Source organism: Abramis brama (genome assembly GCF_963993115.1).
Source record: "Abramis brama genome assembly, chromosome: 9".
Classification (NCBI taxonomy): domain Eukaryota; kingdom Metazoa; phylum Chordata; class Actinopteri; order Cypriniformes; family Leuciscidae; genus Abramis; species Abramis brama.
Window position 1 is genome coordinate 23,389,252 of NC_139971.1, and position 18,171 is coordinate 23,407,422.

Here is an 18,171-nt window from a genome sequence, read left to right on the forward strand (position 1 = left end):
TTTCCCAGAGACTTACCATCGACTGCGTCATGATGTGCGGCGATGGCAGCAACATACACTTTCAGGGTGGAGGGAGACAGCCTTCGCTCCAACCCTTCTTGCGGGAAGGAAAGCACGACACTGATTGGGTATTTCGTGGGTTCTTGATGTTTAGAAGAACACCAGTTGACGAAGAGGTTCCACTTCAACGCATAGGCATGTCTCGTGGACGATGCTCTAGCGGATGTGATGGTAGCCACCACAGCTGGTGGTAGGGTACTCAAACCTGCCTCGTCCCGTCCAGGAGCCACACGTGGAGGTTCCAAAGATCGGGACGAGGGTGCCAAGGGGTGCCCCGTCCCTGAGAAAGGAGGTCCTTCCTCAGAGGAATTGGCAAAGGAGGTGCTGTCGCGAGGAGTACCAGTTCTGAGAACCAGGTCCGGTTGTGCCAATACGGGGCAACCAAAATGACCTGCTCCTCGTCCTCCCTGATCTTGCGCAAAGTCTGCGCAAGGAGGCTCACTGGGGGAAACGCATACTTGCGTAGGCCCCGCGGCCAGCTGTGCGCCAGTGCATCCATGCCGAGCGTGCCCTCGGTCAGGGAATAATACAGGTCGCAGTGGGACGAGTCGTGGGAGGCAAACAGGTCTACCTGTGCGTCGCCGAACTGATCCCAAATCAGCTGGACCGACTGGGGATGGAGTCTCCATTCTCCAGCGAGAGGCCGAAGCCGAGACAGCTCGTCGGCTGCCTGGTTCAGGTCTCCCGGGATATAAATGGCTCGAAGTGACCTCAGATGCTTCGGACTCCATATGAGGAGGTGGCGAGCACTCCGGCCCGTAGAAAACCGAGGTTCGTCCACGGGGTGAAGGTCTGACGGCAGGCTGGAGTCACTGGGACTTGGAGCGTGCCGTGTTGCCATGTCCACCTCGGGACTCGATCGCGAAGCCAAAGCTGAAGCGGTCTCATATGAAACAATCCGAGCGGCATTACTGCGGCTGCGGATGCCATATGCCCCAGGAGCCTCTGAAATAGTTTCAGTGGAACCGCACTCTTGTCCTCGAATTGGTGAAGACAAGTCAGCAGTGACTGCGCGCGCTCGCTCGTAAGCTGCGCGCACTTGGCAACCGAGTCGATCTCCATACCGAGAAAAGAGATCCTCTGCACGGGGCAGAGTTTGCTTTTCTCCCAGTTGACCCGAAGGCCCAGACGAGCTAGGTGCCGGAGCACAAGGTCCCTGTGTTCGCAAACCTGGTCTCGAGAGTGAGCTAGAATCAGCCAGTCATCGATATAGTTCAGGATGCGAACCCCGTGTTCCCGGAGAGGAACAAGGGCTGCCTCGACGACCTTCGTGAAGACGCGAGGAGACAGGGCTAGCCCGAATGGGAGAACCACGTACTGGTATGCCCGCCCCTCGAAAGCAAACCGAAGAAACGGTCTGTGTCGAGGTAAAATGGAGACATGGAAGTAGGCGTCCTTCAAGGGATAGTTAACTTTGAAATTAAATTTTGGTATGTTTTAGCTTACCTCAAGGGCATCCAAGATGTAGGTGTCTTTTTTTCCGCAGTAGTTTCAATTTTGATATTTTTAGGTCAAACCGTTCTTGTCTGTCAGTCATATAATGCAGGTCTATGGTCACTGTCTCAAAGAGCATGCACAGAGTCCAAATTAAAACAATTCCCCGTCGTCCAAATTAAACAATTCCTCATCGTAAGTACACATTGATGGCCTAAGACACGAAACGAGCGGTTTGTGTGAGAAAACGAACAGTATTTATACGTGTATAGACTGGAGTACATGAGAAGAGTCCAGTGTGCAGACTGGTGCATAGATATATACACTAGATGTCGCCTTGTCTACGGCAGTTCATTGGAACGAATGTCTTTAAGGCGACATCTAGTGTATATATCTATGCACCAGTCTGCGTACACGTCAGATCAGATCACTTGGACGTGGCTGTGTATAAGAGGTAAAAACGATATAAATACTGTTCGTTTTCTCACACAAACCGCTCGTTTCGTGTCTTAGGCCATCAATGTGTACAACTAACCAGGTGTTAGTCGGCTAAGGGGTAGAGACAGGCGGTGCCAGCCTCCAGCGACCTCCTCATGCTCGGGCCGGTGAAGGCTCGAGGGGAGGAGCCGCATGGAGGTGGCGTCGGCGGGAAACAGACTAAGGAGGCCACACGGACGGATGACCGTCAGTGCAGAAGCCTCAGTCCGCTTCTGGAGAGATCGAAGACTGTTGGGCGCAGTCCTCAACCACCCCGCCGACCAAGCTGCCCGTCTCAAGAGTGCTGCTTAGACTGGCGTGGCAGTCTAAGGGGCGGAGACTGGCAGCGCCGCCCTCCTGTGACCTCCTCCTGCTCAGGGCCGGTGAAGGCCTGAGGGGAGGAGCCGTATGGAGGTGGCCTTGGCGGGAAGCAAACTAAGGAGACCACACGGATGGATGACCATCAGTGCAGACGGACCTGAGTCTGCTTCTGGTGGCCGAAGCCACCCCGCCGAAGAGCCCAGCCTGGGACATGGGGGAGCTGAGAAAATGAATTCCCAGACCCCCTCACATCAACCTGGCTAAGCCCATGTCTGGACCACTCTAGTGGACACCACCTGACCCAGGATCACGCAGGTACCGATGTCGCCCGAGAGCGAGGTCAGTAGTGTGCGCGGCGGAACGACCAGGCCGGGCATGGGAGGCATAGCGTCCCAGCAAGGGGGCGTGGTCGAGTTTCCGCATTCTGTCAGTGTTGGCCAGGGAAGGACCAGCGTTCCACTGCGGCCGGTTCTGACAGAACTCCAGAGTCAGCACTGCCTCGAAGGCGACACACAGGACTGCATGCCTGTGTCACAATAGTGACAGAGAACATACAGACCAAGATCGCCTCACGATCAAGGGCAGCGAAGGCGAAGGACGCCCGCGGGCCGCGAAAGTCACGTGGACTCCCGCGGCCCGGAAGCGTCCTGATGCACATCCGGGAAGCCTACAGCGCTCGGAGTGGAGGACGCCACTCCAACTGATGCTTTCAGCTGCCCGGGAAAGCATGGCCATCAGCTCTGGATCTGACTCGACTAACGCTGACACTCCCGAGGGAGGCAACGCAGTCGAATCCTCATTTCCAGAGGAATCAAGCCCGCCTTATGATGCTGTGAGTGACATGACACCATCTGCTGGAGTCCCGAATGAAAACACTGGGTCCCGAGAGGAACCAGGCACACACGGAAGCCCCACGGTTTGCGATGTGGAGGGGGGCGTGGCCCGAGGAAAGCTCGTCGGAATTATGCCACACCATAACCCTCAGATCACCCTGGCCACCAGCCAAAGTATCCCTCTCGTTTTTCTTTTTAGGAAGAGATAGATTGGGGTGTGGCAGAGGGGACTTTCACACAGAGATCATTGAGTCTCGATCTATAAACATCGCGATGGTCATGTTCCCGCAATGAAAACATGACTCATCCACGAGCGCTGCCGAGCGTGATTAAGCCCAACAGGGAGAAACACACTCACTGTCGGCAGATCACTGCACAGATCAGCAGCAGGCAATGCGATCTCGCTGGAACACGCCGTCACACAAACACACTGAAGAGCCGCTCGTCTCGTAGAGTGAAGATGATACAGAATGGCTTGTAGGAGTGAAGAAAACTCTTGGCTCTGAAGCGAAAACATATCTGCATGTTGCCAGCATACTTCCTTATATACCCCCGGCGTGGGGCGGAGATACGCTATGCAAATTCCGCAGACCCATGGCATTTCATTGCCATTGGCTCGTTTTATATACTCGAAGATGACAGGCTTTCTAAGCGAAACCCCATTCGTCGTCATCCGACGTAACTCGGAATGACCACGAAAGGGAACTCAAACCTCACAAAACTGTGTCAATTTTATGTGTTTTAAGGCTTGCCAGTTTGAACATTCAAGCGATTCAGGGCCCGGTTTCCTTCAAATATTGTAAAATAAAAAAATATCCCACCTTTAATAGTTGAGCATATTTATAGTACAAACCTATGAACTATGAGGACAAAAACAAATCGTTCATTAAATGTAATCGAGGTAAAATGTTCAATTAATAGAGATTTTGACTTCAGGTCATATCGTCTAGCCCTAACTGGGAACGGCAACGAAAACATCATATCCGTTTATGCCGTTGGGGAAAACAAACTATTCGAATTAACACGCGTAGACCTTGTTAGGTGCTTGATCTTTACTCTTTGTAAAGATTACAACTGAAGTTAAAAAACCCTGATCTAAAGTTTTATATCCTGCCGAATAAATAGACGCTCCGTGTTACGGTTTAACTGGTTACCGTGAAGCCTGTGCAATATGCCCATTACAATAAAACATTTGCACTACATGATTGTGTATTGTATTGTAGAGATTAAAAAACAAGGAATTTCATTGCTTTTAATGGCAAAAGTTTATTTAACAAAAACGCCAATAAACTCATTCTTGATACAGGACTCAAACTGCGTCAAGAAAAGCAGTCAGCTTAAAATTAAAGCATCTTATCGTGTACAAACTGATGTAGGAATAATTCAAAAGTCTTCTTTGTTTCATTATAGGAGCTGGACTCATGTTAACTTGTGCCTCTAGCTGATATAGTCACATTAAATTGTATGACACTTGAATGACATTTTCTCATCAAAATGCATGCTGCTCCCCCAAATATTACACGACATAATAGCCTACTTAATAAATCACCCAGTCTTTCGATAAAGACGTTTATTCAGTGTTCGTGAGTTTAATGGATTTAGAGATGTAACGTTTTAGAACAGAATCTTGAGCTATGAAATTGATATTTTTCTGAATATACCGTGAGCAATGCAAAGGGCGTTTATGTATAAGTTTGTTTGGGCTAGAATAGAAACATGAAATACTATTATTTCCATTGCAAAGTATTTACAGTATACATCATGATATACATCATGATATATATATATATATATATATATATATTTGGTAGTGAATTCACGCTGGTGTATTGAGAATTAGAAATGGGGAAGAATTTTGGGAGATAATGTGCTTAATTGTCATGAAATTAATAACAATACTAATGCAAACAAACTATATTTCTTATTTTTCTTATTGGTTTTGGAGCAAAATATAACTTTGTGGGATTCATCCAAAATTATGATGTGAAAGGAAGTTTGTTGAACAGGATTTTCTTTTTCTTTTTTTTTTTAATTTAATATATTTGACTACTTAATGCAGGAAATTATTAGAAAGTCCTTCACACTGAATAACAACTGCAATAATATTTTGACTGCCCATGAAAGTCACAAAACCCCCTGATAGTTTCATTCATATTTTTATTTGAAAGAATTCTTTCATGAAATGCATGAAGTTTTTTATTTTTTTATTGTGTGTGTGAGTCATAGTGTGGAGTCACACTGCTTTAATTCCAGTTAAATAGCCCACATATGTCTCTCTATGTGTGTGTGTGTGTGTGTGTGTGTGTGTGTGTGTGTGTGTGTGTGTGTGTGTGTGTGTGTGTGTGTGTGTGTGTGTGTGTGAGAGAGAGAGAGAGAGAGAGAGAGAGAGAGAGAGAGAGAGAGAGAGAGAGAGAGAGAGAGAGAGAGAGAGAGAGAGAGAGAGAGAGAGAGAGAGAGAGTGAGAGTGAGAGTGTGAGTGTCGTACCTTCATCCTGAAAAAGGTGATGCTCGTCAGCAGGTCAACGGTTGATTTTAAATCCTGGAGTCTCTCTGGATTTCCAGCAGGGAAGTTATCCTGCAAACACAGAATAAAATTCTGATTATATTTGAAGGGTGAGGATAAATACATTAAGATTACAGTTGTGGCTATATATTTGAAGAGTTCAGATGCAAAAGCCTCTAAGTGCCATTGGAAATTTTCTTCTAGAATGATCATTTTTATCAAGCTTGTATATTTAAGTTCAGTAATTTCACTTAAATGGCAATGCAAATTACCTATTAATTGTCATTTAAGGGAAATTACTGAACTTAAATTTACGAGCTTGATAAAAATTATCATTCTAGAAGAAAATTTCAGATGGCACTTAGAGGCTTTTGCATCTGAACTCTTCATTTGATGAAAAGAGGCAAGCGAAAAGACAGCATAGCTCAGAAAGATGGACTATATAGGTCTATATTTTGGCATAATAGAAAAATAAGTTGGAACAACCTGAAAAACATGTAGTTTGTGCTTACACAAAGATCCAAAATAAGTACAGATTATCAAAATTTAAATGATAGATGTGGCTATAGACTGATTTCAGTTTATCGCATTAGAGTTTGATGTTACCAGTTGCTAAATTAACAACAATTAAAAATCCCCAGGTAGGTTTAGGATTAGGGGTGGGGGTGGGGTTAGGATTAGGGGGTGGGGTTAGGATTAGGCAATCAGTTAGCAGCCGCAAGAAGACACAAAAGAGAACAAAATGTTGTACTTACAAAAAAAAAAAAAAAAACGGATAGCTATCCGATCTGTCATCGTAAACAGTCAGTTTTATATCAAGTGAACGTAAACAGTTGAGGAAGAAAACGTGTAACAGTATATTCGGTCTTTATGACATCAGCCTAATATACCTGCTGCCGTCTGTCATTGATGTTAATAAAAGAACAAAAGATTTAATTTATGCTATTGCTAATACATTTATTTGTTCTTATTTTATTACTGACTGTTTACTTGTCTTTAATAGTGCTTGAAATGTATATTAGTTAGGCTAGCTGTTTTTGCTCTGGTTCCTGTGTAAGTGTTCTTTAGGCTACTGATTTGTATTCATAGTATTCAGCTGCAACAGAATGTTTTGCAAAAAGACACAGAATAAATAAGTTTGACATCTAAATGTTTTGACTTTTTTACCTTATTGGAATCAAAACTGGACTAAAAAGAATCATAATCGGACTAGATCAAATTAAAACAATACCCAACCCTAAACACAATACTCTAATGAGCATAGAAATTGCATATAGAAAACATAAATATTAGGTAAAACATAAGATCAGTTTGCATACGAGTAAGATTTGATTGAATAGCTGTTTCTTCTGAAACATTATGATAAACATCTCTAGATGGTGGATGTTTCACCTGTTAATATTTCAAATGGCCTTTTACTCTGGTTGGGGAACTTTGGCAGAGATGGATGGTTAAAAACATGTCAAAATGAGTCATCTTCATTTACCTAGCAGCATTATGCAGCAATATTAATAACCAAAACGTATTCCATCGTCATGAGCACCAATGACAAAATATATCATAATAAAGCAGCATGAGCAAAATCCGCAACAGACAGAGAAAATGTGTTCTTGGGCTGTAAAGCTATCAGCCTGCCCGCTCTAGCATGAAGGAACACAGTATATTTACACTGTGAGAAGAAGAGGCCATGCATGTGCGGACAGTCCCGAACACAAAACGAGCCTGGAGAAAACGAATGCCATGGGAACCTCTGCATCTTTGCATTGTGTTCTGTTGGATTGCGCTGATGGCAGCTGAAACAAGTTATAAAATGTCACAGAGTTTTGTGGCGGCATGGTTATGCAATAGTTAGGGCCTGTGGGAATGCAAATGTATTAAAATGTTTCATTTAGGTTTACATTGAATTTAGCATGTTAAGGTTAGGTATAAATTATGATAATCAGAGTTTTCTAGCAAACGACTCTGGTCAGTCCTGTTTTACTGACACTCTTGGAGTTTGTGTTTTAGCAAGAAAGTCCAGCCAGTCCTGTACTCGGGTCTCAGTGTTTGAATAGATATGCTGAGTGGATTAGGGTGGGCAATGCTCTCAGTCTAAAACCAGTTCCTAAACCTGTCTTTTTCGGTTCCTGCCCCTAAATGTATATAAACTGTAAATGTATAATGTTTGATTTAGATCATGTTGGAAGTTTCTACAGCCGCGTACAGTGCAGTTCTCAATAAAGAACAACTTCTGTTGAACGCGATCCCGACTGTCTCACTGGTCTCTGCTTCGAACAAAGAAAACTTTACAACAGGCCTGAGCACCGATGGTGAGAGGACCCTATTGTTTTTGCTCCGTTTATTCTTCTTCTTCTTCTTCTTCTTCTTCTTCTTCTTCTTCTTCTTCTCCAAAGTGAATCGCTTTTTAGAGGGCCTTAACATGCTCGAAAACTCATTAAACTTTGCACACGCTTCAGAAGTGGTGAAAATTTACGTGTGATATGGTTTTCAATTATTGCCCCCACATTTTGCCCCGGCTCTAGGTTTCACGTACAGGTATGAAATTTGGTACATACATGTAATGACCCAATACCTACAAAAAAGTCTCTTGGAGCATAGCCCTAAACACAACAGGAAGTCAGCTATTTTGAACTTCCTCCTAGATTTTGTGCATTTTTCGTAATTTCCTGATGTTGTACTTTAACGAACTCCTCCTACAGTTTTGATCTGATCCTCTTCAAATTTGGTGAGTATAATCTTAAGGCCTTTGCAATGTTAAATTGCGAAGATCTTGAGTTTTCGTCGAAGGGTGTGCCCTCGGCGGCCTGACAAATGTTCACCCAATTTCGGCCTTCTGGTGATATATGCATGATCAGATAAGTTCAATATTAATGTTGCTTGCAGTTCTGATGTTGCTAGGCAACCACAGACAGCCTGCAGTAACTTAGGCATACAATTTCCAATCTGCCCCAAACTTCACGTTTGATAAGTGTCCTGTCCTGAACACATGACCATGCTCATATTTGGTTATAGCAATAGCGCCACCTGCTGGTAGCAGGAAGTGTGGCAAATACAAAACGTGCTCGAAAAATCTTGAAACTTTGCACACGCTTCAGAAGTGGTGAAAATTTACGTGTGATGTGGTTTTCAAAATTGGGTGGGGCAAAATGGCTTAATTATTGCCCCTACATTTTGCCCCAGCTCTACGTTTCACGTACAGGTATGAAATTTGGTACATGCATGTAATGACCCAATACCTACAAAAAAGTCTCTTGGAGCGCAGCCCTAAACACAACAGGAAGTCAGCTATTTTGAACTTTGAAAGATTTTGTGCAGTTTTTGCCATTTCCTGATGTTGTACTTTAACGAACTCCTCCTACAGTTTTGATCTGATCCTCTTCAAATTTGGTGAGTGTAATCTTAAGGACTTTACTAAAGGCGCCGGGTGGCGGTGGCAGGGGTGCGAGGGCCCTTTTCATCGCTGCTTGCAGCTTTAATTATGACTTGGTTTTGTAAGAATGAGAAGAGACTCCAGTGGTCTGAGGTACGCTTGTCGGCACTTTTATCAATACCAGAGCGTCAGACGTTGCTGTACTTCTTGGCTGGTGTTTCACCGCAGCTTTCTAATTATTCAGAGCGAGTAATGGAGTGCTGGAGCTGTTTGTCAACAACCACCACCAAAAACAGAGACAAATCAATTTAGGCTGTTTTCACACTTGCTTTGATTCCACATCCCTCCCTCTGCTGCCGCAGGTCTTTCCTCACAGTATTTTTTGGGTTTGAACTGTGGTATTCCTAACAGCAGCTGTTTATCAATGTAGCTAGTAGCAAAAAATATTTTTTGTGAATTTTTGTGACCAGTGAATTAACTGATGTTAAGAGATTTATAGGTAAATCTAGACATAAACCTTAACTAAGATTAATGAGTGCTGTAGAAGTATTGTTAATTGATTGAATACAAATTCTATGCCATCAATATTTCTTTACAACAGCAAATAAAAACAGATTATTTTCATACTAACTGCAAACTACTTGAGTTCCCATGAACTGCCCACCATACAAACTGAAATCTCAGACTTTGGCCTACTTCAAAATCTCTAGTGTGAAAAAAATTGCCATGAGGTGTCTGAAATCGAGCATGCCAGTATATAGCATCACTAAAATAACACTTTGCTTCACTCTAAAATTCTCCATGGCTGTTTGAGGTGAGGAATAAGTGCGCAGAAGCTCTTGAGTGATGTGAAATGTCAGAAAAGGAGAGAGATATGAACATATGGTTGGGCTTCAGGCAAGCCGGTGTGCTGGGAACAGATTGCTCAGGTAGGAGATCATTAAATTGTGTGTGTCATCAGTGGGTCGGAATTTTGATCAAGAACCATCAGAACGTCGAAGGACCCTGAATACCTCTTTTAACATGTGTAACAGCTGTGTTGTCTTATAGTTGTGTTCAATAAAACTCAGGCAGACTTACCAGAATCAGAACTTGCTCTTTATCGTTACATGAGTTTGTTTACAAATATCATAATATGTGTGAACACCACATGCATTCAATCACATTCAGGTTCCTTTGAACAGGAATCCTGAAAAAAGAAAATACATCACGGTTTCCACAAAAACATGAAGGAGAGGGACCGTTTTCAACATTGATAATAATAATAAATGTTTCTTGAGCATCAAATCAATTTCTGAAGGATCATGTGACACTGAATACTGAATTAATGATGCTGAAAATTCAGCTTTGCATCACTGGAATATATTACATTCAGATCAAATAAATGCACCATTGGTGAGCATAAGAGACATCTTTCAAAAACATTAAAAAAATCTTACCGACCCCGAAATTTTAAAGGGACTGTGTGTAGGAATTTCTCCCATCTTGTGGTGAAATTGTATTTTGCATTCAAACGAATAATGCTCTCCAGCGCCTCACTTTTTCAAATGCGCGTTGCATCTACGGTAGTCGTTATGTACCAAAAAGCTATGACAGGATGTCTTATAATAGCACTTCGAGTTTTTCTTCGGGTGAACAGGTTTGTTATTTAAAACAAACTGAAACTTGAAACAACGGAAAAAAAGAATGCTACAGTATGAATTACTGACTGTGAAAAACATTAACTATGGTAATTAGTAGTAATGCCTTCTTTACTCGTTATATTTTTTGAAGTACGTGCATTGTTAGATATCATCATCATCAGAGCCTTCTCTAACGTTACTTTACTCAATAGCTGCTATTCATCAAAGAGCCTGTTTAACTTTTAACTATAAATGTTCTACTGTCTATATAATAAAGTACACAACCAAGCAATGAAAAAAAAGCTTGTAATTAAGACCGTAACATTGACTTACCTGTCGAGAAGAAAGCAGGCAACTTCAGGGTCTCTTTTGAAAGCTTTCTCCTGCATTAGCTATCCCGACATTAACCCTTGTTTTTGTAATCTCCGGTCACGTTTCCTTTTACGGTCTATTTTGGACTTTTTCGACGACGAGGACTCATCCTGTGACTCAGCATATGAATGAACGGTGTATAAATAACCGTGCAGTGCATCCTTTTAAACTTGCCGCGGCAGTGACAAGCGCCTCTCACTGCTCTGCTCCTCCGCTTCTGCTGGCTTCAGTCACGTGACGCTGGTTCTGAACGAAAACGCATTGTGGAAACGCGTTGGCCTAGTACTTTTTGTCCCTCTCTGCTATTATAGTTTTTCAAGATGGCGGAACTACATGGAAGCCTCCGTGGACCTACCCGTCCCATGTATATAAAGATAATAAATTATTCGTTTACGAGGATTAGTCTGATCATTGGCATAGGTATTTGTACACCACTGAGGGCATATTTATTAATAAAAATATTGATTTTAGATAATAAAATACCTAAAAAGCTACACATAGTCCCTTTAAAGGCTAGTGTATGATATTTGTGAACAAACTAATTTGATTTCAGACCGATGGCTAAAATAAACTGTTGCAACACATTGGGCACATTGATCAATCATTTCCATGATGAAGTTATTGTTTTGAAAGCACATGGCCAGACTGAGCAGAAAGCTTCTAGTGTTTTCTGGAGTTCAGTGTGATTTCAAGGCGTTTGGAGAAACGTATAATCCTGTGCAAGTGTAGAGGAGATAAGTCTGCCTGAGGTTTACTGAACACAACTGTGATGTAGACAAAACAGACGCAAATGGTTTAAATTCATCTAATAAAGCAGCGGCGTTAAAGCACTCTGGAGGAACAAAACCTGCATCGGCCAAATCCACACGAGCAACCGAAAAACCAAACACACTTTTTCTCCGAATTTCATTACAGTCAAATCCACAGAGCGCTGCAGATCTGGAGTGTATTACTGTCAGGACATGTTGCCTGGAAGCTGACGGCCGGATAGCAGCAGGTAACGGGCACTGAATTCCCTGGATGCCTGCCAGTAGAGTGTGTGTAAGTGTGTGTGTGTGTGTGTGAGCTTCCTGTCAATGCTTTCTAGCTCACACACAGATATAGACGGACTGCACATGAAAAAGCCACAGACTTAAATATGTGCTCTGACTGCGAAAGCATCCTTTCAGAAGAAACAAACTGTCGGACTGAGAGACATTTCCCTCGTGACGTATTTAGAGACACAATTAGTATAAAAGCAAGAAGGTCAGCACGAGTCAAGAACAATCTTTGATTTTCTGAGACACTTTCTCAAATCGTTGCTTTGTACGTGTATAAATGGACCTTCTGTTCTGTGAAGAGCTTGTATAGGCATTTGAATGTCTTTGTAAATTAAGGTAGGGGATCACTAAAAGTGATGCAAGGGTCAAATTATCTCCATGGCGATGAATAATAGATGAGTGTTTTTCTTTCTGATGTCTCTGAAATAGAAAATCCATCTGGAGCAGCGTAGCGTCTGAGAGATGTATGTGTGCTAAGATTTTCGGTTTGACGGTTGTGCTTTAACTCACCCGATACTTGGAGAGGTCGATCCTCAGAGAGTTGTGAAGCTGATCCAAGAGTTTGACAAACTTTTCTCTCTGCAGAAAACCAAAGTCACAGAAAGCAGATCGGTAATGCATCCTGTCATCCATCTATTCTTTTGTTTGTGCATTCATTCATTCATTCATTCATCAATTCAATCATCAACATATCATCCATTCATTCCATCATTTATCTATCTATCTGTCCATCCATCCATCTATCCAACAATCCATTGTCTGTCCATCCTTCCATCCATCTATCTATTCATTCATCCATACATCCATCCATCTGTCCGTATATTCATCAATCCAACCTTCCATATATCTATCTGTCAGTCTGTCTGTCTATCCATCCCATCCATCCATCCATCCATCCATAAGTACATTCATTAATTCATTCATTCATCCATCCATCCATCCATCCATCCATCCATCCATCCTTCCATCTGTCAGTCTGTCTATCTATCCATCCAAGCATCTATCCATTCATCCATCCATCCGTACATCCATCAATACATCCATTTATTAATTAATTAATTCATCCATCCATCTTTCTGTCTGTATATTCATCCATCCACCCATCCATCTGTCTGTCTGTCTGTCTGTCTATCTATCCATCCATCCATCTATCTGTATATATGTCTGTCTGTCTGTCTATCCATCTGTCCATTTGTTTGTCTCTGTGTCTGTCTGTCTATTTATCTATCCCATGTATCATTCACCCATCCAAAAGCAGTGAGACTGACAAACCCCAAAGTTGGATGCAGCAAATCGGTCAGAGGCCGAGATGTTAGTGGTTGCTGTTGTTGTGTGAGCGAAGTAGGCATTGATGTTGGCAAGCAGGTTACTCATCACCGCAGGAACACCGGGACACATGTACTTGGATGAGAGACAAGAGAAATGACTGAAAGAGAGAGAGAGAAACAGATGTTAGATTCGGTCATAAACACACTCATGAGCAGTTTACCATCCATAATAATGTATATTTCATATCAGATTCCTGTGAATTTACTTCCCTTGAGCATTGAAACAACAACAAAAAGTTACTCCTGAATACAGACTGTTTCCTAAATGCCCCATAGATGACTTCTGTACTGCACAGAAATAATATTACTGAAATACTGATTAAGAACATGATTTTTTTTTTGCAAAGTACAAACTGAAAATGAAGTATTTTTTAGTAAAAACATTTTTTAAATATTTTTTTTGTAAAATTAAAAAAATGTATAGTATTTTTTTTTTAGTACATTTTACTAAGCAGTAGTAGTGAACATGACACACATGTAAATTATTATTTGAGGTATGCACACATGAAATGAACTGCATGATCCATCTTATGTCAGAATTAACAGACAGCACAACACAGATCTGCTCATGTGTCGAGCCGCAGGGCAGTGCAGGAAATTGCTCGGCAATGTCAGCCACTGTTAGAGGAGATTCATTAAAGAAAGATATAAGAGCGAAAATGAGATACTGTAGGAGAAGAAAGAAGAGAGACATCGACTAAAAATAGCAGCAGGCCTGCAGGGCTTATACACACACACACACACACACAGTGCAATACAGCATCTCACATGTGCACTGCTCTCACACACTCACTCACATAATACAGTACTATTTGTTTTGTTGAACATTTCACATAAACATACGGTCCACATAAACACATTTTTCTCTTTCTCCTTTTGTATATAATAATGTATAAATGTAAATAATTTATGTAGGCTTAATAAAGCACACAATATATAATAAATAAATAAATTTGATAAGCAGCAAACTAAAAATATCCTGCATTAAATTACTGTCAAACGGCTCTAAACAAATTATTCAACTGGATCTTAAGCACCAAACAGACCACAAGCCAGCCATTTGTTCAAGATATACACTAAATGAAAAAGAATGCAGATATCTGTCCATGTGAAAGTTGCACATTTGCATTCACAAATGTTGAACATACCCCGGTATTAAAAATTGTTTGTGGTAAAAAAAAAAAAATAATAAATAAAGTTATTAAAAAGTTGAAGAACTACACTTATTAAAACTAAAACTTAAATGAAAATATATGTAAAACTACGTCACATTACAGTGTAATTATATCTTAAGTACTGAGTAATATTAATCAACAACATGTACTTACTACAGGGTTTGGTTTAGGGTTAGTTACATGTAATCATGCACAATTTATAGTTATTACTATAGTAACTACATATGACATGTGTAACAAGGACATAGTAAAATAAATTGTTACCGATTTTATTTTATTTTTTAACTGATAAAAATGACAGAATCACATAAAAAAATCACTAAAAATTAAAATAAAATGAAAACTGAACATATAAAAAGCTAATTCAAAATATTAATAAAAACAACAATAGTATATAGGCCTATAAATACCGGTAATATTAAAATAACATGTTTAATGTGGATAGACCACTATAATTTCCACACCCTGAAGCCACACCCACTTAAAACAACCCACATATTAAAGCCACGCCTACTTAACCCAACCCACAGACTGAAACTGTAAAATGAATGCTCTGTTTTTACCTTGTTTCTTTGTGTTTTTGGTTCTGTCCTGTTTTACCCGTGTGCCCTGTCAGTTGACCTATTTTTCCTAGTCTGTGTCTGTTTGATTCATTACACCTGTCGTCCAATTAATTAGCTTATTAGTTCCCTCATTTGTTCTAGTATTTATACTCCATGTTCTTGCACTCCTTGTCCTGTCTCGGGTTTTCCTGAGTATTTTGGAATTAAAGACTGTTTCTTGGATTATTCCTGTCGTGCGCTTTGTTTACAACCACCCATGATAGAAACCACACTCACTGATTTTTTTATTTCTTAAGTTTGACAGCCTCCTCATTCGCTTTTCTTGAATAATGATTTGACCAAACTCCTATAAGCATGAGTAAGAATGGTGATGTTTGCTTTAGTAAACACCCCTGATAATATTACATCTCTGTTCTTTACAATAAGTCTGCAAGAAGAAGCCGTAGGCCGTAAAGACGTGACAACCGTACATTGTACTGCAGACATTGATTTGGACCTCATTAGTTCTGATAGCATGACCTCTGAGCCCGAACGGCCCATCATGACACGCACAGGAATGAAGAATTATTGTGCCTCCAAGAAAATGTGAAGAGTTATCCCTTCCTCCATCCATATTCCCTCCTCCCCATTTCAGACATGATTGAAAGATGCTCACGGCTAAATCAGAATAAATTATATTTGATGGAGAATGTTGACTTCCTGTTGCCTGGTAACCACTTGCTTTCCTTTCAGCCTATGACCATTTGCTCTTTCCTCATTACTAAAATCCTTGTCTTGCTGCTCCAGTGGTTCGCAGAGCTTCGCTGTAAATCAGAGAAATAAAACTTGCCAGCAAGTATTGACTCGTCCTCTCTCTCTCCCTCTCTCCCTCTCTCCCTCTCTCTCTCTCTCTCTGCTGTCCTCTTTAACCTCTGCGCACCTCCCTCCAATCCAGGTCTTAAATTCCCACGCGACGTCAATATCTGGGATATCATCTGGTAATGAGTTACTCCTGTGAGCTGTTTTCATTATGGTTGAGAATCTTGGATTGTTCTCATTAAAGTTAATTTAACCATTAAATGCATGAATGTTTCACCAATCATTATTACATATTCGGGTCTTTAGCGACCCGAATCTACATCTAACATGGATGGATCTCTACCTGACGCGATAATATAAAACTCTCCTGATATTAGAATAACAATTACAGAAGAATAAAATAAAGCATATTTTCTTATCTTTTGGAGCTTGGAAGGGTTCAGTTTGAGCAGATGTTTTAAACCATCATCACTGTTCTCGTCAGAGCTCATTTCCCAGAACATTCAGCATCTGTTTCATATTAGCGATCTCAAACATATTCTCAAAACTATCATTTTCAACATCTTCAAAATCAGTATTTTGATCACTGACTGCTTCTTCACCAGATCCATCATCAAGTGACAGTGAGACTAAATTGCATTGCTCTGCAGTAAATCGCTGCGCCATTTCAAGTTTTGCAGATGATACTTCCTATTCTTTTGTTTTCTGCCTGCGGTAACTATGAGTGAAATGTCACTTCATCATTGGTGAATTACACTTATTCAGTTGTCAAATATTCAATTACAGTCTTGCAGAATTTTTTTTTATTTACACTGTTACACCTTGGGTCGTTAGCGACCCTATACAATTTTTACAAAAAATTAATGGAAAACAGGCATTCTTTAATAAAAAAAAAAAGAAGTGTTTATAATGAATTGATTGAGGAATACTAAAGAAATACTAAGAAGGTTGATGTCTAACTTTAAAAAATGAATGATGAGGAGGGTAGTGAAAGACTTCCCGGGCCACCAAAGACTCGAGGTATGTGTTTAAGGGTTAAAAAAAACAGTATAGGACTCAAATGATTTTCATGGTTTTTTTTTAGTTCTGTTAGCAGTTCTTCAAAGTTTGGGAAGCTACTAAAACCATAGCACCACAGCAAAATAAATTATATGTTATCTTATTTTACAGTCTGAATTAAATGCAATAAAAGAGAAAGTGTGCCAGAAAATAATGCAAACACACAATGAGCATCCTACTATAGCATGATCCCTACATAGAAAAATGACTCTGATGTGTTTTTAGTTTAGAATCAGTCTAACGACTCACTGAATTAATTCTTGACTTTTCAATGAACTTAAGTCATTATTATTTTTGACAAATTATTTTTCTTAAAAGTAATAAAATAATATAATTGTTGAGGCACTAAAATTGTTAAGGGTAAATCAGACTATGAACCAGAATTACTTAGTTCCTTACATTCCCAATGACAACTTGCAGTTCAAGGTACAACAGTTTTGTTGTAAAAAAGTATGCTTATATAATAAACATAACTTGTATAAAAAAATAATAATAATAGTTTTTCAATGTTTGTGGCCTTTTTGGAGATTTCTAAAAACTCATCCCTAATCTTCATCTCCTTCCAGAAAGCTCTCAACAGGCTCATTTGTGATGTTCTGTAAACCTACGGACCAACATGCTGCTGATGGCAGAGGATTTCACCCTGAAATCATTATCCCCCCCTTCAGCAATACAAAGTGCTGAATGGTAAAAAATATGGGCTGCATCTCTAATAACATCAGGAACATTTCACATGACTTTGTTAATGATTATAGGGCTGAGGAAAGGTCATCAGGGCAAACATAAGCATCCTTGGAAACTGTGCGAGTAGCTTCACGAAAAGACCTTGTGCCATTCCGGGCAGTATAATCTCCGCACATCGTCCATCAGATTTAAAGTTTAACCTGAAGAAGTGACCTCACTCATATGCAGCAGATATACGTGCAAAATAAAAGACTATCTACAAGGTGGTGCTGAATGATTTCCTGAGGTGTATAAATAATTCTACATCTAATCATTTAGGCCAGTTCCCCTGATTCAGTACTGAACACTCATTGCTGGAAGACTATCATTTATTGAATTAACCAATATCCATTATCCTAAAACAGAAGCACAAATCAGCAGATGCTTTAAAAGTCAGAAATCGGCCAAACAGCAGAACCTGACGTTTCTCTGGATCAACAAGAAATACTCTAGACGTAGGATCCAAAATTTACACTCAGCAAGTGCCAAAATG

General features: G+C 40.7%; 1 protein-coding gene across 2 annotated transcripts in view; it reads right to left on the reverse strand.

Annotated features, from left to right (window-relative positions):
• unc13c (unc-13 homolog C (C. elegans)) overlaps positions 1-18,171 on the reverse strand; it is a 262,698-nt gene that overhangs the window by 171,223 nt on the left and 73,304 nt on the right. For both annotated transcript variants that reach the window (XM_084123554.1, XM_084123553.1), the window contains exons 13-15: positions 13,305-13,458; positions 12,543-12,611; positions 5,611-5,700 (exon numbers count right to left, since the gene is read on the reverse strand). In XM_084123554.1, the coding sequence (XP_083979680.1) occupies positions 5,611-5,700; positions 12,543-12,611; positions 13,305-13,458 (313 nt within the window). The remainder of the gene's footprint in view (positions 1-5,610; positions 5,701-12,542; positions 12,612-13,304; positions 13,459-18,171) is intronic.